The sequence below is a fragment of the Rana temporaria genome, chromosome 3 (assembly GCF_905171775.1).
Source record: "Rana temporaria chromosome 3, aRanTem1.1, whole genome shotgun sequence".
In the NCBI taxonomy this organism is placed as follows: domain Eukaryota; kingdom Metazoa; phylum Chordata; class Amphibia; order Anura; family Ranidae; genus Rana; species Rana temporaria.
The window spans coordinates 214,018,741-214,043,634 of record NC_053491.1 but is presented as its reverse complement, the minus strand read 5'-3'; the positions used below and the strand labels follow the sequence as shown (position 1 = coordinate 214,043,634).

The 24,894-nt window shown below is 46.0% G+C and overlaps 1 protein-coding gene across 6 annotated transcripts in view; it reads left to right on the top strand.

Annotated features, from left to right (window-relative positions):
- Positions 1-22,286: 22,286 nt before the first annotated feature.
- TMPO (thymopoietin) overlaps positions 22,287-24,894 on the top strand; it is a 38,601-nt gene continuing 35,993 nt past the window's right edge. For 2 of the 6 annotated variants that reach the window (XM_040344223.1, XM_040344222.1), the window contains exon 1: positions 22,289-22,769. In XM_040344223.1, the coding sequence (XP_040200157.1) occupies positions 22,545-22,769 (225 nt within the window). In that variant the 5' untranslated portion in view covers positions 22,289-22,544. Of the gene's footprint in view, positions 22,770-24,894 lie in introns of all 6 variants that reach the window. The other 4 variants (XM_040344221.1, XM_040344225.1, XM_040344224.1 and 1 more) reach the window with 4 other exon arrangements.

Here is a 24,894-nt window from a genome sequence, read left to right as displayed (position 1 = left end):
GAACTCCTACATTAAATGAAAAAACGTGCCATCAGCTGCGCCGCATCGGGAGCATAGCGCTGATGGAATTCTGTTCAGTTTAAACAATAAGCATGGTGTGAAATAGGATCTGTACAACAGAGCTGGCCAATCACTGTTGTTTCCCAGGCAAAGGCTGTGTCAGGTGAGTTGTGCTGGGTCCTAAAGTGATCCTAGTACTGACAGACACATAGAGCTGTGGCTTGGCATCGCCTCCACTCTCTACTCATTGGCTCACTGCCTGTGATTGACAGCAGTGGGAGCCAATGGCTGCTGTCTTAGCCAATGAGGAGAGGAAGTCCCGGGACAACCAAGGCTTTTGTGCACTTCGTTCCATCAAGAGGGGGCTCAGGTGAGTTTTGTCCGGGTGTGGGGAGCAGCACACAGAAGGTTTTCTACCTTCATGTTTAGAATGCATTAAGGCAAAAACATTCAGCCTTTACAACCACTTTAACAGCCTATAGATCTAGGTGGAGCCCTTGTCATCCATGGTTTGTTTGCCATTAAGGGGAGATTCTTCCGGGTGTATGTTTTTCAAGAGTGTCACTGTTATTATTTGGTAGAATCCCCCATGATTTTAAAAGTTGCAATCCTTCTTCCAGGGACTAGATAGTATGGGAAACGTTGGGGTTGATTTACTAAAGGCAAATACAATTTTCACTAAAAGTGAACTGCAAGTACAGTCACTGTAGATCTGAGGGGAAGATATGAAATGAGGGAAAGCTCTGCTGATTTCAATCATCTAATCATGTACAAACATAAATGCTGTTTTTTTTCCTTGCATGCCCCCCCCCCCCCTCAGATCTATTGCATTTGTAGTGCAAAGTGGATTTTCCTTTAGTAATTAAACCCCCCAGTCTTGATCAACAAAGTGTTTTGTGGAAAAACCCCATTTATTAATGATATTGTGGTTTGCGGAGGATTTTTGTTAAGGTGTTTAAATTTTTGCAAGCCAGCATTGTAGCTTGGGAGAGGTCAGAGAACAGAATTAATCCAGCATAAGGATCTGGTAATGGTGATTGTTTACTGCACGTATAGCATTAATTGGTCTTTCACATGGATTTTTTTTTATTTTAGCCAGAACATGGTAATCTTTCTGGAATATTCTGAGGTTTTGGCAACCTGTGTGCTTTGACAATGACAATTCCTTGAGGAGCAATTGAGGGAAACAATTCTGCTATCATGCAATTTAAGCTCAGTGGGTTTAACTGACTGCAATTCCTCATAATTGCATGTTATTTCTACATGATATGTCTTCCAGATCAACTACTTTAACCACTTGACCACCGCCCCATGTCAAAAAGACGTCCTGTTTTTAAAGTTGAATATCTCGATAACGGCAGCAGCTGCTGCCACAACCGAGATATTCATCTTTTCAGGGGGCGGTGGTGTACACGATAACGGCGGTCTCCGCGGCGGATTCGCCGCGAGATCGCCGTTATTGGTGGCGGGAGAGGGGCCCCCCCCCCCTCCCGCCGCTCTCCCGCGCTCTCCGCCGCTTACCGGAGCCGTCGGTAGTGGCGGAGGGGATCGGATGTGCCCGGCAGCTGAGCGGGGACGGGACTGAAGGAGAAATCTCCTTCACCCGTCCTCACAGCTCTGCTGGGCGGAAGTGACGTCAAAACGTCAGTCCCGCCCAGCCTCTTAAAGAAACATTTTTTTTTTGTCATTTGAAAAAATGACATTTTTTTTTTTTTTTGCATTTAAGTCTAAATATGAGATCTGAGGTCTTTTTGACCCCAGATCTCATATTTAAGAGGACCTGTCATGCTTTTTTCTATTACAAGGGATGTTTACATTCCTTGTAATAGGAATAAAAGTGATCAATTTTTTTTTTTTATTTCAGTGTAAAAAATTATAAAACTAAATAAAACTAAATAAGAAAACCAAAAAATTTTTTTTTAAAGCGCCCCATCCCGACGAGCTTGCGCGCAGAAGCAAACGCATACGCGAGTAGCGCCCACATATGAAAACGGTATTCAAACCACACAAGTGAGGTATCGCCGCGATCGTTAGAGTGAGAGCAATAATTCTAGCCCTAGACCTACTCTGCAACTCAAAAAATGCAACCTGTAGAATTTTTTAAACGTCGCCTATCGAGATTTTTAAGGGTAAAAGTTTGACGCCATGCCACGAGCGGGCGCAATTTTTAAGCGTGACATGTTGGGTATCATTTTACTCGGCGTAACATTATCTTTCACAATATATAAAAAAAATGGGCAAAATGTATTGTTGTCTTATTTTTTAATTCAAAAAAGTGATTTTTATCCAAAAAAAGTGCGCTTGTAAGACCGCTGCGCAAATACGGTGTGACAAAAAGTATTGCAATGACTGCCATTTTATTCCCTAGGATGTCTGCTAAAAAAAAATATATAATGTTTGGGGGTTCTGATTAATTTTCTAGCAAAAAAATTGTGATTTTCACATGAAGGAGAGAAGTGCCAGAATAGGCCTGGTGGTCAAGTGGTTAAGTTTTAGGTGAGCTCATCCTCCAGATCCACATGAGCATCTGCTAGATTCTTCAATCTAATGCTCAATATAGTCCACTCCTTATCCCATGATTTATGTTTCTTGTTTTGTATGATGCTTGAAAGCTATCATATTATGTTGCAGTGCTCCTCTGAGTGAAACTAACATCCCATTTAACCACTTTAAGACCAGGTCTTTTTCTGAAACTTGTTGCTTACAATTTAAAATCAGCATTTTTTGTTAGAAAATTAAATTGCAATTATTGATTTAAAGGACATTTGAGGAGCTGTATTTTATGTTTATAATTTACATTAATTTTTCATGTTGTATCACCACAAAATTGTATACAGTTTACAGGACATCACGGTATATATAATATCATTGTTTTGAGGATTATTAGGAATTTTCTGTCACTGTATTATTTATGCATGGTATGGCATTATGAATAGCACACAACAATGAGGGTATAGGGGCAACAACACATATATAACTTTGATAAATACCTTGGCCTGTCTGCTTTCCAAAAAGCGGTAATTTGGGGGATATTTGTACTCTCCTGACATTTTTGGGCCTGAAGAAATGAGATAGCCCGCCAGTATATCAGGATTGATCCATTTTCAGATATATACCATTGTTTGTGGACTCTATAAATTTCCTACAGATTAAATAATATACACTCATTTGGGGTTTTTTCACCAAAGAAATGTAAGGCCCCTTTCACACTGGGGCGGGAGCAGTGTCGGCGGTAAGAGATTTTTCTCACCGCTCCAGGTGAGCCCCGTGAGCAATCAAGGGCGGTTGAACTACCAAGGTGCTGGCGGTGCTTGGAATGATAGCAAAAATGGGGAACAAAAACTGGATAGCCGCACTCCACAATGACTTAAAAAAGTTGTCTTTAATTTTCAACTGTACACACACAGTCACTGCAACCAACAGAAAACAGGATAGCCGACGCGTTTCGCACTTACACTTCATGCCATGATTAAGCACTAATTGTAAGTGCGAAACGTGTCGGCTATCCTGTTTTCTGTTGGTTGCAGTGACTGTGTGTGTACAGTTGAAAATTAAAGACAACTTTTTTAAGTCATTGTGGAGTGCGGCTATCCAGTTTTTGTTCCCCATTTTTGCTAAGTGTCGGCGGTAAAGCGCCGCTATTTTTAGAGGCGCTTTACCGTAAATTTCACGGCGCTATTTGGCTGCTAGCGGCCGAGAAAAGGTTAAAAACTGCCGCAAAGCGTCTTGCCAGAGGCACATTACCGGCGGTATAGCCGCGGTGTCCCATTGATTTCAATGGGGAGGAGTGGTATACACACCGCTCCAAAGATGTGGCTATCAGGACTTTTTTACTGTCCTGCTAGCGCCCTCAGGCTTTTACACTGGAGACACAGCAGCAGCTGTTTAGGGTCGGTTTGCAGACGTTATTTTTAGCACAATAGTGCCTGAAAACCGCTCCAGTGTGAAAGGGGTCTAACAAAATACATGTTGTCTTAAATTCATGAAGAAAAAAATATTTTATATACAATATTTATAACAGAAACAAAGAAAACATGTTTTTTTGGTCTTTTTTCATTTATTTAGCAAAAAATTAAAAAAAACAGTGGTGTTTAAATACCACCAAAATAAAGCTCTATTTGTGTAAACACAATGATAAAAATATAGTTTAAGTACAGTGTTGCATGACCGTGTAATTGTCATTCAAATGTGACAGCGCTGAAAGCTGAAAATTGGCCTGGGCAGGAAAGGGGTAAAAGTGCCAGGTATTGAAGTGGTTAATGTAGTATCCATAACAGGCTGCCCTGAAGTGGGGAAAACATAAAATTTTCTCCATATTCATTATACACTAATAATGTTTTACATACAACTGTAAAATCACTTACATGTCCATCTGTCTCTAGAATCCTTCTCCTTTGCTTTGGTGGACTTTGGTTGATTTACTAAAACTGCAGAGTTCACAATCTGGTGCGACTCTGCATAGAAAACCAATCAGCTTCTTTTTTTTTTTTGCCTGACAGCTCCGGTCGAAGCCCCATGTACTAACAATTCAATGTTAGTAAAGCGATCTCCCCTGCTCGCTGGCCACCCTGCCAGAACACGCCAGTCAGTGCTCTCAGCCATTGGCTGAGAGCGCTGATCGGAAGCCAGTTGGCTGCTGCTGGACTGGCTGACATACACATGGGCCGAATGTTGGCTGTTTGTAATTATTGAACTGGCCGACCTCTCCCAACATTTGGCCAGTGTGTACTAGGCATTACAGCCCACTCTGTGAGAACCAGCACAGTGCTTCTCTCCCCTGCTCCTTGCTGCAGCTGTGCCTGTGTGAGGAGAAGCCGGCGCTATATTGTTTCTTTGGGGTCCCGGCCAGCTTGATGAATTCCCCCAATTTGCGGGGGTCCCTCCTTCGACTTTCGCTTCTCCATTGCTGGCACTACTAAAGTGCTGCGGTAGCAACCTTACTGGGCACTCAGGAACTCTTTGTGGTGCTTTATGTCACCTCAGGGAGTCTCGCTACACTTGAGCCATCTCCTCCAGCTGCTACATACTCCGTTTTTTAACCCAGAACTTTGTCTCTTCTGCATTAAAAATGACTTACCTACCGGTCTGCCCCTGTACATGGAGCTGCTCATTGTACAATTTTGTCAATACCATGATAAGTGAACTCCTATACATGCATGGTAGGGATGTTATCTCAGCCTGGTCAATGAAAGTAGCTGACGATGGGTAATTGGAAGCTGGCTTCTCTAAGAGGTCAGCAGTTAGCTGGGAGCTCCAGGATGATGCATTGCCGGAGTATAGCTCCACTTTAATGTACATTGTACAGAGCGCTGTGAACAGGCAGGTTGGTTTATTTTAATGCAGAAGAGACAGAACGGTTGATTTAACAAAGGAAAATAGACTGTGCATTTTGAAAGTGCAGCTGCAATCATAGTTCCCAGGAATTGATAAATGTGGTAAAGATATGCTGATTTCTATCATACAATCATGTGCAAGCAAAATGCTGTTTTTTTTCCTCGCACCCGATTGGGGATTCTTTACAAAGTCAAGCCTCACCACATTCACTAAGCTCTGGGGAAAATTAGAAAAACTGCACTAGCAAAATTCACAGTCTATTTGACTTTAGTAAATCAACCCTATAGCACAGGCATCACTAAATGGTGGACCACAGTTCGGATCTGGATGGAGTCACTGTTCCATCCGGACCGTGGTAGTCGCTGGCTCTTTCCCATAGTCTTGTCATTTTCACAGCAGAGCAGAGGGTGAGAGGCACAGCAGCACTGAATGAAAAAGGCAGGAGTCAGAGCTACCCAAGTTACCTTTTCAAGTTACCCAATAGACGATTGGTTGTTAGACAAACAATCACCAGCTTGTTAATATAAAAAGTTAACCCCAGCAGCTTCCGCTCCCGCCCTCCGCCAAGTGATGTTGTGCCTTTTGACTCCTGCTCTGCTTCGTGCCCCTGTGAGGTAGGAGAGCTAAGACACTACTATCAAGAGGAGGGTGTGCAAAGGAAGACACTACTATGGGGGGGTGGAGGGCAGAGAAGGATACTGATGTGTGGGGGGGCAGAGGAGAACACGGATAGGGGGGTCAGGGGAGGACACCATTGTGAAGGGGGCAGAGGACACCATTGTGTAGGGTGAGGGGGGGCAGAGGACGACACTGATGTGGAGGGTGAAGGGGGCAGAGGAGCACACCAAAGTGGAGGGGGCAGAGGAGCACACCAATATGGTGGGTGAAAAAGGGGGGCAGAGGAGCACAGCACTGTGGAGGGTGAAGAAGGGGGGCAAAGGAGCACACTGTAGTGAAGGGTGAAGGAGGGGGGCAGAGGAGCACACCAATGTGAAGAACGGGGAGCAGAGGAGCACACTGATGTGTAGAGTGAAGAGGGGGGCAGAGGAGCACAATACTGTGGAGGGTGAAGGGGCAAAAGAGGACAATACTGTGGCGGGTGAAGGGGCAGAAGAGGACAATACTGTGGAGGGTAAAGGGGGGGGCAGAGGAGAGCAATACTGTGGAGGGTGAAGGGGGGAAGAGGACAATGTTGTGGAGGATGAAGGGGGGCAGAGAAGGACAATACTGTGAAGGGTGAAAGGGGGGGCAGAGGAGGACAAATCTCTGAAGGGGCGGGGCAGAGGACAATCCCGTGGAGGGTGAAAGGGGGGGCAGAGAAGGACAATACTGTGAAGCGTGAAGGAGGGGCAGAGGACGACAATACTGTGAAGGGACGGGGCAGAGGAGGACAATACTACTGTGGAAGGTGAAAGGGGGGACAGAGGAGGACAATAATGTGGAGGGTGAAAGGGGGGACAGAGGAAGACAATACTGTGGAGGGTGAAAGGGGGGCAGAGGAGTACAATACTTTGGAGGGTGAAAGGGGGGCAGAGGAGTACAATACTGTGGAGGTGAAAGGAGGGCAGAGGAGTACAATACTGTGGAGGGTGAAAGGGGGCAGAGGAGGACAATACTGTGGAGGGTGAAAGGGGGCAGAGGAGGACAATACTGTGGAGGGTGAAAGGGGGGACAGAGGAGGGCAATACTGTGGAGGGTGAAAGGGGGGGGCAGAGGAGGACAATACTGTGGAGGGTGAAAGGAGGGCAGAGGAGGACAATACTGTGGAGGGTGAAGGGGGTAGAGGAGGACAATACTGTGGAGGGTGAAAGGGGGGGCAGAGGAGGACAATACTGTGGAGGGTGAAAGGGGGCAGAGGCGGACAATACTGTGGAGGGTGAATGGGGGGCAGAGGAGGACAATACTATGGGGGGGTGGAGGGCAGAGAAGGATACTGATGTGTGTTGGGCAGAGGAGAACACGGATGGAGGGGCAGGGGAGGACACCATTGTGGAGGGGGGCAGAGGACGACAAAGTTGTGGAGGGTGAGGGGGGCAGAGTACAACACTGATGTGGAGGGTGAAGGGGGGCAGAGGAGCACACCAATATGGAGGGTAAAAAATGGGGGGCAGAGGAGCACAGCACTGTGCAGGGTGAAGAAGGGGGGCAGAGGAGCACATCAATGTGAATGGTGAAGAAGCGGGCAGAGGAGCACACTAAGTGAATGGTGAAGAAGGGGGAGCAGAGGAGCACACTGATGTGAAGGGTGAAGAAGGGGGGCACAGCAGCACATTAATGTGAAGGGGGGCAGAGGAGCACACTAATGTGTAGAGTGAAGAGGAGGGCAGAGGAGGACAATACTGTGGAGGGTGAAAGGGGGGCAGAGGCAGAAAACACTGTGGAGGGTGAAGGGGGCAGAGGAGGACAATGTTGTGGAGGGTGAAAGGTGGGGCAGAAAAGGGCAATCCCGTGGAAGGTGAAGGGGCAGAAGAGGACAATACTGCGGAGGGTAAAGGGGGGCAGAGAAGGGCAATACTGTGAAGGGTAAAGGGGGGCAGAGGAGGAAAATAATGTGGAGGGTGAAGGGGGGAAGAGGACAATGCTGTGGAGGGTGAAGGGGGCAGAGCAGGACAACTGCTGTGGAGGGTGAAGGGGGGCAGAGAAGGACAAAACTGTGGATGGTGAAGGGGGGCAGAGGAGGACAATACTGTGGATGGTGAAGGGGGCAGAGGAGGACAATACTGTGGAGGGTAATGTAAAGGGGGCAGAGGACACTACTGTTGGTAGGAAAGCCATCGATGTGAAGGGCAGTTGAGGATACTGTTGTGGGGGGGGGGGGGTGATGTGAAGAGGCATTCTGAAGACTACTGTAAAGAGGGAACTGCAATATGAAGTGTGGGGCTGTGATGTAGGGGGCTAAAAACACAGACCTAAGAATAAGATTGATATATAAGGAGGGGTTTGTAATGTGAAAGATCTGAGTGATCACACAAACATGCAATTTGGACCACTTGCTTGCAGAAAATGTTTCTGACCAGACCTCTGTGATTTTTAATTTGATAGCCCTGCCACAGCATGTATCCCTGGTTATAAATATCCTGCTTGCTGCTAAGCTGTTTCATTTTGACCTTAGCTTCACACTTACACACTAGGGATGAGCTTTGAGTTCGAGTCAAACTCATGTTCGTCTCGAACCTTGCCTGTTCGGCAAACAGCGAACAATTTGGGGTGTCAATGCAAAAAAAAAAGTTTTAAAAACGTCTGTTTGTTCGGGAGCAGTGATTTTATTAATGCTTAAAGTGAAACAATAAAAGTGAAATATTCCTTTAAATTTCGTACCTAGGGGGGGTGTATAGTATTCCTGTGAAACAGTGCATGTTTCCCGTGCTTAGAACTGTCTCTGCACAAAGGCACCATGTCCCCATGTTGATGGGGACAAGGGCCTCATCCCCACAACCCTTGCCCGGTGGTTGTGGGGGTCTGCGGGTGGGGGGCTTATCAGAATCTGGAAGACCCCTTTAACAAAGGAGATGCCTAGATCCCGCCCCCCCCCCCCCATGTGAATTGGTAATGGGGTACATTGTACCCCTACCATTTCACTAAGAAAGTGTAAAGAATTGTAAAAATAAAAACGCACACACTGTGGAAAAAAAGTCCTTTATTAAGAAGAGAAAAAAAAATGCAGCGGTAGTATCCATTCTCGGCCCCCGCTCCAACGTTGTCGGTATCCTGCGATGGGTGATCTCCTCTGTGTCGGGGTCCAGCGGTGAGAAGATCTCTTCATCCAGGTCCGGAATCCAGAGCGCACGCATCGCCGGCCGCCTGTCTCCACCGGAGACAGCCCGGGCGAATGACGCGGCTTGAGCCAGTGACAGCTCTTATATAGGTGAGGCGGGGCCACCCGTCGAGGGACCCCAGAAGACAGGGTTAGGGGACACTCTGTGCAAAACAAGCTGCACAGTGGAGGTAAGTATAACATGTTTGTTATTTAAAAAAAAAAAAACGTTGCCTTTAGTGTTCCTTTAAAATCACTGCTCCCGAAAAAACTTCAGTTATTAAACCTTTTTTTGTATTGATACATGTCCGCTGGGGCAAGACCCAGGTCCCCAAACACTTTTTAGGACAATAACTTGCATATAAGCCTTTAAAATTAGCACTTTAAATTTCAAACGTTCCACAAAGAATTACAGGAAGAGCAGGTTCTAAGGGTACTAACTAAAAAGAGAGAAGAGCTTTGTGACCTCTTGGAACAGGAAACAAAATGGATATTTAACAACATGAATAACACATTCTATGCCCTGGGTAATAAACCGGGGAGACTGCTAGCAAGGACCATAAAACCAAGAAACACACAGAACTCTATCCTGAAAATAAAAGATATAAATGGGGATGTGAGACACTCCACTAGTGAAATAACCAAAATATTCTATGAATATTACCAAAATTTATATAATGTTAACAAAGGGCAAGGGGCCACAGAAGCTCAGAATAAAAGGGAAAAAATTAAATAATACTTAGAAAAGGTTAAGATCCCAGACTTAGCAGAGGAAGTAATAAGTAATCTAGAGAAAGAAATAACAAAAGAGGAAATAAGCCAAACGATCAGGAGCATCAAAATGGGAAAGAGTCCTGGCCCAGATGGGTATACGTCACTATATTATAAAAGATTTGGGGAGATATTAGTTCCATTCTTTCAGAAATACATGAATTCTATAGGGGAGGGCATGGCAATACGTAAGGAGGCTCTAAATGTGCACATAACTTTGATAGGGAAGGAGGATAAGGATCCCTCCCTATGTGCCAGTTATAGGCCCATATCTCTGATAAATGTGGACATAAAAATCTATTCAAAAATCCTTGCCGAGAGAATAAGACCGCTCCTGGCAGGTTTGATAGACAATGACCAGGCAGGGTTCATACCCGGGAAAGAAACGAGAGAAAATATCCTAAGAGTAATATTTCTGATACAGAAAGTTAAAAAGAATAAAGAACCAGTAGTATTCCTGTCCTTAGATGCCGAAAAGGCGTTTGACAGGCTGGACTGGCAATTCATGTTAGCGAATCTATCCCATATAGGATTTGGCCCAAGCATGCTGAGGTGGATAGGGGCCCTGTATTCACAACCCTCGGCCCAGGTGAGGGTGAATGGCACCCTGTCAGACAGCTTCCCACTTTTTAATGGGACCCGGCAAGGATGTCCGCTATTGCCTCTCTCATTCGTCCTATCATTGGAGCCATTATTGGAAACAATACGGATGAATCAGGAAATAGAAGGGATAAAACTGGAGAGAAGGGAGCATAAGATATCTGCATTTGCGGACGACATGATGCTATTTGTATCTAATCCTAGGAAGACACTGCCCAGGATAATGTCGGAATATGAACAATATGGTGAGATCTCGAACCTTAAAATTAATAAAGAAAAAACTGAGATATTGAGCATATCACTAAGCCCACAAGATCGCAGGGAACTTGAGGTCCTCTATCCATTTAAATGGAAGCAGAGGAGGTGTCATGAATATGCATCATGTCTGTCTGCCTACCTGATCTCCATGTGTTCATTAGAGGCAGATCCTGTTCTGGTTTCCCTTCTTATCACTTCCTCTTCCTGTATGGCTCCACCCTAGTCCATCCCAGGAAGCCTATATTAACCTTTGCTCAACAGGTCTGCAGTGCTGTTCAACAGTGTTCCAATGCTCAGTTCCTGTCTGCAGTGTATTGCTAGTTCCTGGTTGCAGAGTGCTACGATCATCTTCCGTGTACCGTTTTGGCTTGTCCCCGACTTCCCTGTCTGCCTGTGCCCCTGACTATTTGCATGTTCCACGGTTATCCTTGTCTGCCTGTTGCCCTGACCTCGGCCTGTCCATCACCTCTGTTTGTTCTGCTGGCTGCTTCCCCCTTCTCCCTGCGGAGTGTGACCTGAGGAATCCCGGGAACGCGACCTGGACCCAGTTGCGGCCAAGACCATCCCTACCACCAAGGGCTCTGGTGAATACAAAACTGGGTCTTAGACTCCGCGCCCTGGGTGATCTTGGGTCACGCTTCCTCCCTGCCAGCAGTAGTCGGCTATAGGGTTCACTTCCCTGCGGTGCATCCCTGACCCCTACAGGGTGCACTTGTCACCTGGCTACAGGTGACCTGACAGTTTGAACAGCCATGAACCCGGTCGACGTGCCGCTTCCTGCAGATGACCCATTACAGGGCGTTGTTCACAGACTCGAGACGCATGAAGCTAATCAGGCTCAGGTGATGCGTTTCCTTCAGGATCTGGCTTCTCGCTTTGATCAGCTTCAGACCTCGTTGGGAGCCCCGAATCTACAACCCCAAGTACAACCAGCGGTAGCGGCTGTGCCCGTCGCACCAGTCGCAGAGTCGCATTCACTGAAGCTACCACCTCCAGTCCGTTTTTCTGGAGACTCCAAGGCCTGCAGGGGGTTTCTTAGCCAGTGCACCATCCATTTTGAACTACAGCCTCAAAACTTCTTGTCTGATCGGGCAAAGGTAGCCTATATTATTTCCCTCCTTTCCGGTGAAGCTTTAGCCTGGGCTGCCCCTATGTGGGAGAGGAATGATCCGGTAGTTTCCAGCCTGTTCAACTTCCTAAAGCTCTTTCGGAACATCTTTGAAGAGCCGGCTCGGGCCTCTTCAGCAGCCAGTGCTCTGCTACGTCTCCGCCAAGAATCTCGTTCAGTGGGTCAATATGCTCTTCAGTTCCGTATACTCTCAGCTGAATTGAGCTGGAACAATGAGGCCCTGGTCGCTACCTTTTTACATGGCCTCTCTGACCGAGTGAAGGACGAGTTAGCGGGAAGAACCATCCCCGTCGGTCTGGACGATGTCATCTCCCTGTGCAATCAGATCGATATTCGTTTTCAGGAGAGGTCCATTGAGAAAAGACACCAGCACTCCCTAGGTCGTAGTCAGTCTGTGCTTCCCTCACTTCGTCCCGTAGACCACCCCCTGCCTGCTGAGGAACCTATGCAGTTGGGCCGGACCAGACTAACACCCGAAGAACGTGCTAGACGCAGAACTCTGGGCTTGTGCCTCTATTGTGGAGGCAAGGGCCATCTTCGTGCCTCCTGCCCGCTTCGCCCGGGAAACGCTCAGGTCTAATACATTTAGAAGGTGGAGTATTGGACCCAGAAACATCACCTTCCCGTCTGCTCCTTCCGGTGTCCCTTCATGTAGGCACTTCTCCCCTATCGATCTCTGCATATCTGGATTCCGGGGCTGCCGGCAACTTTATGGACTGGAGAACTGCTTCTTCTATGAAGCTTACCCTTTCACCCCTCACTACGCCGCTGGTAGTCTCGGCAATTGATGGCACTATTCTCCCAGGGGGTCCTATTCGCTTCCAGACACTACCCATTAGGATGTCGATAGGATATCCACTCCTGGTGGAGAATCCCTTTCTCATCCTACCTAAAGCCTCCACTCCCATTGTATTGGGCCTTCCTTGGCTACAGCTCCACTCTCCCCATGTGGACTGGGCTTCTGGGCAGATTCTGGCTTGGGGTCCTTCATGTTTCTCGTCATGTCTTTCCAAGGTGACTCCTAAGGGGGAACTTCCGGTTGCTACCACATCAGTATCTTCGGATCTTCCCACTGCTTACAGCGATTACCGGGATGTGTTCTGTAAGAAATCAGCCGAGGTGCTTCCTCCCCACAGATCTTTTGACTGTGCCATTGACCTTGTTCCTGGAGCAATTCTGCCCAGGGGTCGCACATACCCTTTGTCCATCCCAGAGACCCAGGCCATGTCTGAGTATGTCGCAGAAAACCTTGACAGAGGTTTCATTCGGAAATCGTCATCGCCTGCAGGAGCAGGGTTCTTTTTTGTTGCCAAGAAGGATGGTACCTTGAGACCCTGTATTGATTATCGAGGATTAAACGCTGTTACTATTAAGAATCGTTACCCCTTACCCTTGATATCTGAATTGTTCGATAGGTTGAGGGGTGCCTCCATTTTCACTAAGTTGGATCTCAGGGGGGCGTACAACCTCATTCGAATACGAGAAGGCGATGAGTGGAAGACTGCGTTTAACACTCGAGACGGCCATTATGAGTATCTGGTCATGCCTTTCGGGTTATGTAATGCCCCAGCCGTGTTTCAAAACTTTGTCAACGAAATCTTCAGGGACCTGCTGTACCAGTTTGTTGTCATCTATCTGGATGACATTCTAATCTTTTCGGAAAATCTGCATGTCCACAGGAACCATGTTCGCACTGTACTCCAGCGCCTCAGAGAGAATAATCTCTATGCCAAACTGGAGAAATGCTCCTTTGAATGTTCTGAGGTCCTGTTTCTAGGATGCTTTGTTTCAAGCTTGGGCCTTCGTATGGATCCTGGGAAGGTCTTAGCCATTACCAATTGGCCTCTTCCTGCTAGCCTCAAGGCCACACAGCGCTTTCTTGGTTTCACAAATTATTATAGGCAGTTCATCAGGAATTATTCTTCCATTGCCGCGCCTATTATCGCTTTGACCAAGAAGGGTGCTAATGCCAAAGACTGGCCTCCCGAAGCTGTCTCTGCGTTTCACGATCTGAAACAGGCCTTCGTCTCTGGACCTCTTTTGAGGAGACCAAACCCTGAGGAGGCATTCTTTATTGAAGTGGACGCTTCTTCTGTGGGAGTGGGAGCGGTGCTTCTTCAACTTTTTGAGAAGAGACGTCAACCATGTGCGTTCTTTTCCAAAAAATTTTCTCAGGCAGAGAGAAATTATGCCATCGGTGACCGGGAACTTCTCGCAATTAAATTGGCGCTAGAAGAGTGGCGTCATCTTTTGGAGGGTTCTCCTCACTCCATAACGATCTTCACCGATCACAAGAATCTACAGTACTTACAGAATGCTAAACGTCTGAATCCCAGAGAGGCCAGGTGGAGTCTCTTCTTTTCCCGTTTCAGTTTCACGATTACATACAAACCTGGTTCCTGCAACGGTCGGGCTGATGCGCTTTCTAGATCCTTTGACACCTTGGACGAAGATCTCACTCTTGAACCTGAGCCGATCATTCCAACTTCATGCATTGTTGCCCATTCTACCACCCTGGACTCAAAAATTCCTCCTGGGAAGACCTTTGTCCCCACTGAGCTAAGAGCCAAGATCCTTCGTTGGGGACATGATTCCAAGGTGGCGGGCCATGCTGGTTTCCTCCGGTCCTTCCTACTCATTAGTCGTCACTATTGGTGGCCAAATCTCCGCTCAGAGGTTAAAGACTATGTCAAGGCTTGTCATGTCTGTGCTCAGTTCAAATCCTCCACACAAGCTCCTGCTGGTCTCCTCATGCCCTTGCCCATTCCCAAGGAGCCCTGGGCTCACATTGCCATGGATTTTATCACCGATCTTCCACTGTCTGACGGTAATACGGTCATTTGGGTGGTAGTCGATCGGTTCTCCAAAATGGCACATTTTGTTCCCCTTCCTGGTCTGCCTTCTGCTCCTGCTTTGGTCCCCATTTTTGTTCGAGAGATTTTCCGTCTTCATGGGGTTCCTTCTCATATTGTTTCGGACAGGGGTGTTCAATTCACGTCTCGTTTTTGGAGAGCCTTTTGCAAATCCCTCAATATTGCTTTGGATTTTTCCTCTTCTTACCATCCTCAATCCAATGGGCAGACGGAGAGGGTTAATCAGGAGTTAGAGGTTTTTCTTCGTACCTTAGTCTCCGCTCATCATGACGATTGGTCCTCTCTACTTCCATGGGCGGAATTTTCCCATAACAATCATGTGAATACCAGTTCGCAGAGAACACCCTTTTTCTCAGTTTATGGAAGACATCCTCAACTTCCACTTCCCATGACCTGTTCTCTGGATATCCCAGCTTTGGCTTCAGCTCAAGAGTCATTCAATTCCATCTGGAGCGACGTCCATGATTCCCTCCGGGCAGCTGCCGACAAATTCAAAGGCTTTGCTGACCGCCGCAGGCGTAAACCGCCTTCTCTTCAACCAGGGGACAAAGTCTGGCTCTCCACCAGAAACATCAAGCTCCGAGTTCCTTCTCTGAAGTTTGCTCCAAGATTCATTGGTCCATACACCATAATGGCTAAGCTGAATCCAGTTTGTTTCAAGCTTCAGATTCCCAAAAACCTCAAAATCTCTAACTCCTTCCATGTTTCCCTTCTGAAGCCTTTAGTCCTTAATAGGTTCTCTCGTCCTCTCCCCACCACGGCACCAGTCTCTGAGGAGAATCAGGAATATGAGGTCAGTCAAGTACTGCATTCCCGACTCTGTAGAGGCGCTCTTCAGTACCTTGTTCATTGGAAAGGCTTTGGTCCTGAGGAGAGGTCTTGGGTTCCTGCATCAGAGGTCTTTGCACCTCGTCTATTGAAGAATTTTCATCTGAAGTTTCCCTCTAAACCCGGACCCAGGCAGGGAAGGGGGAGGCCTCGTAAGAGGGAGGGTACTGTCATGAATATGCATCATGTCTGTCTGCCTACCTGATCTCCATGTGTTCATTAGAGGCAGATCCTGTTCTGGTTTCCCTTCTTATCACTTCCTCTTCCTGTATGGCTCCACCCTAGTCCATCCCAGGAAGCCTATATTAACCTTTGCTCAACAGGTCTGCAGTGCTGTTCAACAGTGTTCCAATGCTCAGTTCCTGTCTGCAGTGTATTGCTAGTTCCTGGTTGCAGAGTGCTACGATCATCTTCCGTGTACCGTTTTGGCTTGTCCCCGACTTCCCTGTCTGCCTGTGCCCCTGACTATTTGCATGTTCCACGGTTATCCTTGTCTGCCTGTTGCCCTGACCTCGGCCTGTCCATCACCTCTGTTTGTTCTGCTGGCTGCTTCCCCCTTCTCCCTGCGGAGTGTGACCTGAGGAATCCCGGGAACGCGACCTGGACCCAGTTGCGGCCAAGACCATCCCTACCACCAAGGGCTCTGGTGAATACAAAACTGGGTCTTAGACTCCGCGCCCTGGGTGATCTTGGGTCACGCTTCCTCCCTGCCAGCAGTAGTCGGCTATAGGGTTCACTTCCCTGCGGTGCATCCCTGACCCCTACAGGGTGCACTTGTCACCTGGCTACAGGTGACCTGACAGGAGGATGAAATATCTAGGTATTTTCTTGTCCAGCACAGAAAGATACTTCTATAAAGACAACTATATATTATTATTGAATAAAGTAAAATCAGAATTAAAAGGATATAGTATAGATAGAGTATCATGGTGGGGAAGGATTAATACTATAAAGATGATGATTTTGCCTAAAGTTCTATATATTTTTCAAACACTTCCGATAAAAATACCAGAAATGTACTTTAAAGTCCTAGAAAGGATAATAAGGGGTTTTATATGGAGGGGGAAAAAGCCCCGTATAGCAGCAGAGACCATGATTAGACCTAAAGAGGAAGGAGGAGTACAGTTGCCGGATTTTAAAAGGTATTATGAGGCGGCGGTATTAAGGAGGATTATAGACTGGGCTCAGGGTGAGGGTGGAAGTAAAAAAAAGTGGGTGGAAGTTGAAGAAAGTTTAAGTAAAAAAGAGCTTGGAGATACAATATGGGTACCGAGGCAATTCAGAGGATTGCCTCAGGATATTCCTGTAATAACAAAAGAAACTTTTAGAATTTGGGATAAGGTCTGTAGGACAAAAAAATGGCTTTATAATAGTCCGTTGTTGTCGCTTACGGGTACAGACTTCTTCCCACCGGGCAAGGGAGGGGGGATGTACCTGAGGTGGGCAACCTCGGACACTTTAAAACTGAAGGATGTATTGAAGGGTAATGTACTGTGCTCGGTGGCAGAACTCCAAGAGAAATACGGTCTGTCCCCAGGTGACAGGTGGAGGCACAGACAAGTCCAACATTTTGTAAGCACTCTGCCGAAACCCCTGCGAGCTATGAATGAATTAAATCAATAGGAAAAAGATATGATCCAAGGAGAACTGGGAAGACAGGGAATATCAAGTATTTACAAAATGCTGACAACCAAGATAGAATCAGGGAGACTGAAAATAATAGAAAGCTGGGAAATAGAACTTAATCAAACTATATCTAATGAAAAGAGGAGACAGGTATTAGATTATGTCCAGGCTACATCGATTGATGCAAAAGTAAAAGAAACCAACTATAAGTTACTTACTAAATGGTATTACGTCCCAATGAAATTACACAGAATGAATAGTGAGGTCTCCCCCTTATGATGGAGGGAGTGTGGGATGGAGGGAACCCATGCCCACATATGGTGGCAGTGCCCCCTCATACAGGTATATTGGAGGGAGATACTGGCGTTGGTTAAAAAAAATAAGTGGATATGAGATAAGATATGATCCATGGGAATGTTTGTTTCATACTACGAGTCTGTCCAGGAAAAAGTATAGAGGTTCCTTGGTCCCGTTCTTATTGAATGGAGCCAAGGCACTAATTCCTAGGAACTGGAGGAAAAAAGAAGTACCCTCGATTGGAGAGTGGTTTCAAGAAATTGATAAAATGAAATTGATGGAGGAATTGTGGTCCTTTCATGTGGATTCAAGACCAAGATGTGAAGTGGTTTGGAGGAGATGGAGGGAATACAGGGCCGGGGTGGGTGATGGGGAGGGCGGGAGTGGAGGGGAATAGAGGAGGTGGGTAGGAGAGAGGTAGATTGGCTTCCTTCTCGGGTCCCCCTCCCCTTTTTTTTTTTTCTCTTTTTCTCTTCCCTCTCTTTTCTCCCTTCTTTTCTCCTTTACTAGAATATACACAATAAGGGGAATATCTCCCATATAATAATTTTTTCTCTTTACCTCTCACAATATAGGGGAATCGTTCGTTTTTTTTATTCCCCTTCTTATTATATAGTGTTTTTTTTTTTTTTTTTGTCCCTATATGTGTGTTTGCATTTTAATAATATCGATGATATTCACAATAAGGAATATTATATCATTTACAATGGATTGGTCCCTTCCCCCACTCCCCCCCCCCCCTTTACACAATAGGTGGAAATTTTCCCCCCTATGAATAATTTTTTTTTCTCTCACTTCTCACAACGCAGGGGAAAATGGCTTCCCCTATAAAAAAAAAGAATTTTGTCTTTTTTTTTTTTCTTTTTACTTTTCCCTCTTAGTAGAATATACACAATTAAGGGGAACTATCCCCCATATGTTAATTTTGTCTTGCACAATATAGGGGAATTGCCTCTTTTTGTACTCCCCTTCTTATTAGATATACTTTTTTTTTTTTGTTTCTCTTTCACATTTAAGTATATGCACAATAAGGGGAATTATTACCCTAGAATAATCTTTTTGTGTCTTCACTTTTCATGACGTAGGGGAGGGGGGAATGGAAGGGGAAGAAATTAAAATATATATATTTTTTTCTTTCATGTCTCTTCACCTCTTGCCCCCATCCATCCCCCCCCCCCTCCACTAGGGGCATTAGAGCCCTCTCCCCCGGTGTTCCCCATAGAGAATACAATGGGAAAATTAGACCTGGAGGCAAAATGGGAAAGAATATTCTAGAAGTACTGTCTGAAGATGTCTCCTCTTTTATCTCTCTTAGTTTAAGGGGTACTTATTGAGACCATGTTTGTTGTTAGTTTATATGTTGATTTTATGTTGTATTTATTGTACTGTCTGGAAAAAAAAAAGAATTTTTGGAAAAAAGATTTCAAACGTTCGAGTCCCATAGACTTTAACGGGGTTCTAAAGTTCACACAAACTTTTGGTGTGTTCGCAGGTTCTGGTGCGAACCGAACAGGGGGGGGGGGGGGGAATGTTCGGCTCATCCCTATTACACACCAGTCTTGTAACACTCTGGCTTCATTTATACAGCCATGTAAAAAAAAAAGGAGTATGGAAAGTGATGGTGAAGCGCTGTGAACTAATAATAGAAGGGGGATCTCAATACCTAACAAGTAGGTAACCCTAAAGTGAAATACATACATAAATAAATACTAGGTGACTATCCCCTGAAGAAGTCATGTGATGTGACGAATACGCGTCGGGAATAGGAGTTACAGAGCCGACACAGACCGACGGCGATGAGACGAGCTCGCCGCTCGTAGGTGTTTTGCTTCTGCCCCAATTTTAAATGTGAGTTTTTACTTTGCTGCTACTTGTACTCTAATAAATTTCATAAGATACTGCACCATGGGCCTTCCTCTCTTTTCTTCCATCTTGTACCCCCTGAGCACTGGCTGATACAATGGACAGGAGGTGGAAGATACAGAGAAGGTGGAAGTGAGAGTTGTTTTGTCTGTCAGTGATCCTCCAGCATACCAGTTCCGGATACGAACGCGGTGTTTGTGGAGATAGGTCCACTATCCACAGCCTCAATGTGAGTGCATGTATATGCGATATATCATTTCCAAGGTTTCCCACAGGATTATGCTATTATCCATTTATTTTTGCTTCCATGTTTGTATGAATATTTGATGAGCAGCCACCTTCATCTCAACCTCAATCCGTGTGACTGCACCCCTAGGGAGACATTGTTTGGTACTTTGAGCCATCCGTGCTATGACTCTGAGGTGAGCATCTAGTACAGGGGTCTCAAACTCAAATTACCTGAGGGCCACAAGACAAGTTTTCATATGCCATGGGGGGCCGCATGCAAACTTTCAAACTTCAAAAACAACAGTACTGGTGTCAGCGAACACATTATTAACCCCCAGCACTGGTGTCAGCGAGCGCATTATTACCACCAGCACTGGTGTAAGTCAGGGTTTGACAAATTTGCTTGGCATCTAGGAGCCAGCTAAAAAAGTTAGGAGTCAGAAAACGCACCCCGTCCCGACGAGCTTGCGTGCAGAAGCAAACACATACGCGAGCAGCGCCCGCATATGTAAACGGTGTTCAAACCACACATGTGAGGTATCGCCGCGATTGGTAGAGCGAGAGCAATAATTCTAGCACTAGACCTCCTCTGTAACTTAAAACATGCAACCTGTAGATTTTTTTAAACATCGCCTATGAAGATTTTAAAGGGTAAAAAAGCTTGTCGGCATTCCATAAGCGGACGCAATTTTGAAGCGTGACATGTTGGGTATGAATTTACTTGGCGTAACATTATCTTTCATAATATTAAAAAAAATGGGGATAACTTTACTGTTGTCTTTTTTTTTTTATTAAAAAAAGTGTAATTTTTTCCCAAAAAAGTGCGCTTGTAAGATCGCTGCGCAAATACGGCGTAACAGAAAGTATTGCAACGATCGCCATTTTATTCTCTAGGGTGTTAGGATAAAAAATATATATATAATGTTTGGGGGTTCTAATTAGAGGGAAGAAGATGGCAGTGAAAATAGTGTAAAATTACATTAGAATTGCTGTTTAACTTGTAATACCAACGGCCACCACCAGATGGCGTCAACTCACATCTGGTGGTAATAACTTGTAATACCAACGGCTCACCACCAGATAGCAGATAGCCTGTGCGCAGGCGCCGTGAAGAGCCGAGACCTACTCCGGCTGTCTTCGGGGAGCGTGACGTGCCAGAGCCGGCCGTCAATCATCCTCCCTCTCCATAGGCACGCCCATTCCCCGCGGGAGTCGGAAACTTCAATGATCGATAGCACAGTGAGTACGGGGATTAAAAATTTAAGACCGGCATACCGTAGCTCGCGCTACGATGCCGAATGTAATGGTATAATGATGTGAAGGAGGGTGAACCACCGCTTTAAATAGACTTTTTTCACGCATTTTTGTTTTGTTATTGCGATTTTATTTTTAGTACCAAAAATATGTAGAAGAATACGTATCGGCCTAAACTGAGATAAAAAAAAAATGGGATATTTATTATAGCAAAAAGTAAAAAATATTGTGTTTTTTTTTTTCAACATTTCCGTTTTTTTTTTGTTTATAGCCCAACAAATAAAAACCGCACAGGCGATCAAATACCACCAAAAGAAAGCTATATTTGTGGGGAAAAAAGGACGTCAATTTTGTTTGGGAACAACGTTGCACGACCGCGCAAATGTCAGTTAAAGCGACGCAGTGCCGGAAGCTCAAATTTCGTCTGGGCAGGAAGGGTGTATATGTGCACAGTAGGCAAGTGGTTATTTAGGATCTGCTGCACAAAGCTGCATTATTTTCAATGCGACCCTTCACACAGATACGTAAACATACATTGCATTCAGATCTATAATACAGAATACAACATTCTGCATCTTACGTGTAGAAACACACATACATTTGTAAGTGCATAAATTAAATGTAAACGAAGGGGAATAAAGTAGAAGTATGCATGTTTACACATATAAACACATGCAGGTATTTTGCTGAGCATTACACAGGGACTTTTCTCGTAGAAAACAGACGTGTGGTAACATTGTGAGGAGAGTCCTGGGTGAGAAGTGTATGGTGTGTACTACAATATGTCCTGCCCCCAGTGTATGTCCTTACTACGTTGTTACACAGCGTGTACACACCCTCAGGACAGACACATCCCCACACAAAGGCGTGACCCCCTCCACGCGCTCTCAGCCGGTGCATTGCCATGAAATGTGATTTGCCATGAAATGTGATGGTCCGCCTCCATCACATCCCATTGGCTCACTCCTGTCACGTGACATATTTAAACGTCATCAGTCTCAGCTAGGCTATCATAGGGAGAGGATCTCCTCTCCCTATTATAGTTGAAGCTGCACGGAGCTGGTATATACTGTTAGGAAGGAGAAGCCAGTGTGATATGCACAGCTCTCCCCTCCTCCTGCTCTCGGGCTGTGTGGCCAGCAGCACACACACACACCATGGGCAGCCTGTATAATGGAGCAGCCTCCCATCTGCCTTCCCCCTCTCCTCTCTCTTAGCCCTTTGAAGAGATGTACGGGGGTTGACCTCCCTGGGTGCGCGAGTAAGCAAAATTTACTACTACAGCTCCGTGCAGCTATTACAGGGGGAGGAGATCCTCTCCCTATGATAGCCAATAGCCTAGCTGAGACTGATGACGTGTCTATATGTCACATGACAGGAGTGAGCCAATGGGATGTGATGGAGGCGGACCATCACATTTCATGGCAAATCGCATTTCATGGCAATGCACCGGCGTCTCTCCTGGAAAGGCCGCGTTCTATGTGTGATGTCGCTTTATTTTTTAAAGACAACCAGCAGCCAATGAACGAACGCCTTGCTTTCCTCGGCAGCCAATCGTCGCGCGTGTTATTGTTTGGCGTCCCGCTCCTCCGTCGAAATACAGCACGGCCGTTATTACAACGCAGCCTGTTTCCTTTTCCACTCTCAGAAGAATTGGCGCCTTCCTGCCTAGCTCTATTCGCCTCGCAGTGAGCATCCCCCGGGCGCCCCGTGTCTGTATCTCCGCGCCATGCCCGAGTTTCTGCAAGACCCGTCCGTCCTCACCAAAGAAAAGCTGAAAAGTGAGCTGGTGGCCAACAGCGTGTCTCTGCCGACCGGGGAGCAGCGCAAAGAGGTCTACGTGAAGCTCTATCTGCAGCACCTGACCGCCCGCAACCGCGGCACCCCCGACTTCTCCAGCGACGAGGAGAGGGAGGCCACCCCGGTGCGGGGCAGAGGGCGCCCGCCTGGACGGGTGAGTAACATGGAGGAAAGCTTTATACTGACTTCTATAGGTCCTCCGAGACAGCTGTAACCCATAGTAACCAGGCTGGGGCACTGTCACCAATCATTCTGGAGACTGAGCTAAACGCGGGCCGCTATTGGTTGCCGCTGGCTGTCTGTGCTGACGGGCCATTGCTTTGTTTACTAACTCTGTGTGTACTAAGCTCCTTACTGATCGCAGGCCTGGGTGAGGGGAATGAATGAAGAAATGAATGGGATTGTGGTGTTCGCTCCTGATTACTCCTATAGACACTCTCTTCTACCAATCCAGGCCTCCAGTGCTTTCCCTCTATCAGCCCATGTCAGTGAAGAGTCCTCATTGTTTCATCACTCTTCCATTGTCCTCCTGTATTGTTCATGTACTCAAGTTCGCTTTACCAAGTTGGATCAGAAATGCTGTGTTGGGATCTACTCCATAACATCCACCAATAATCACTGATCAATATCTAAACAAGCCCCACTCTCGCTTGTGTTGTACTATATGAAATTCCATAAACAAACCCTAAACTGTCTGAGGCCGTTGTTGGAAGATCCAAAAGTACTCTCTTTTAGAGCATTAGCGTTCAGGATGTATACTGCAGGGACAATCACATGGAGGGGAGGTGCAGTCAGCTGTGTGAGTCAGGTTAAGGTCAGTAAAGGGATAGGTATGTTACTTGTCTGCTGCTATTGTGAACCCCAGCTGTATGCCCCGAGGGCGGCGTTCTGTATCTGGTACTGTACGTCTGCTAGTGTAATAGATCTCCATCTGTAGGAATTGGCCAGAAAGTTCCCGCCTTTCTTCTTTGGATGCTGTAATCTGATAATTTGAGCATGTCTGCTAATTATGCCAGTGTTTTAGGAGACCAAACACTTCCAGGCTTTGTTTTTTCCTGACTCGATTAAGCTTTATACTTTGCAGTACTAAAGCCATGCAAATTATATATTCTCTCTATCAGATGGCAATGAACATATAACAAGTCATTTGCAAGCATAGGAGTTTACTGGAAGTTGTTTACACAGTTTAATATTGTAAAAAATTTGTTTTTATTGCACATGTACTTCTCGATTGTAAGCTCTAATGAGCAGGGACCCCTGATTCCTCCTCCCGGAAACCACAGTGTGTGTTGCAGGACTGGGAACCGCCTATCACTTTGTGGTTTTCCTACAGCTGTGATTTTGGAAAAAAGTGCAGGGACCCTTTTCCTGCATTTTAGGCCCAGTGCACACTGACAGCTCTCGGAGCCACTGTGCACCAGCCAACATTAGTACAGCGGTCTCTCTTCTGAGCTGTTGTGTTCTGACACGGGGACGCATGCCCCTTCCCCAGAACGCTCTGATCAGATCAGGAGTCGGTCAGCTACTGGTGTTCTTGCATGCTTGACCAACAGAAGTTGGCTGTACTGACTTGCGCACAGGCTGAATGTCCAAACTTTTTTTTTTTTTTTAACTGACCAATGTCTCTACATTCGGCCCATGTGTACACAGCTTTACGTAGGCCCAATGAATGGGCTGCTGTGTCAACATTATAATCTTAAAGCAGTGAACAAATGGGCGCAACAAAACATAAACCCAACAGGATGTTGGTGTGAAACTACTACTAATAATACACCAACACCATAATCTAAATTTCAAAAAACAGTCCAGCATGAATGTGCATAGACAATAAAAAATTGATGATGAGGTTCTTCAATCATCTCCAACACCGTGCCTCATATAGTGCATTATGCTTATATCAAAGTGCTTCACCCAAAGTGAAATATTTATGTGTTCACCAGATGTCGCTGGCCACAGAGTGACCACCAGGCATATAAAATAGGGATTCCTTCCTCATTAGGCTCAATCCTTCCAAATCGCATGTGATTCCAATCAGCAATCTCCCAAATCAATCGGATTCCCGCTTGATCGTAAATTAAACTTTTCCAAGTATTTCACTCAAGTGCATATCCACAGTTCATTTCAAGTAATCCGTAAAGTCAGGCTCCTCAAAAACAAGCCACAGAAAGGCAATATAGTGTAGTATTGTCTTTATTAAAAGCACTTGCATGCATATAAAAGACACCATATAGATAGCAGCACAGCTGTGTAATGAGGCAGGTGCCGGTCTGACACTCCAT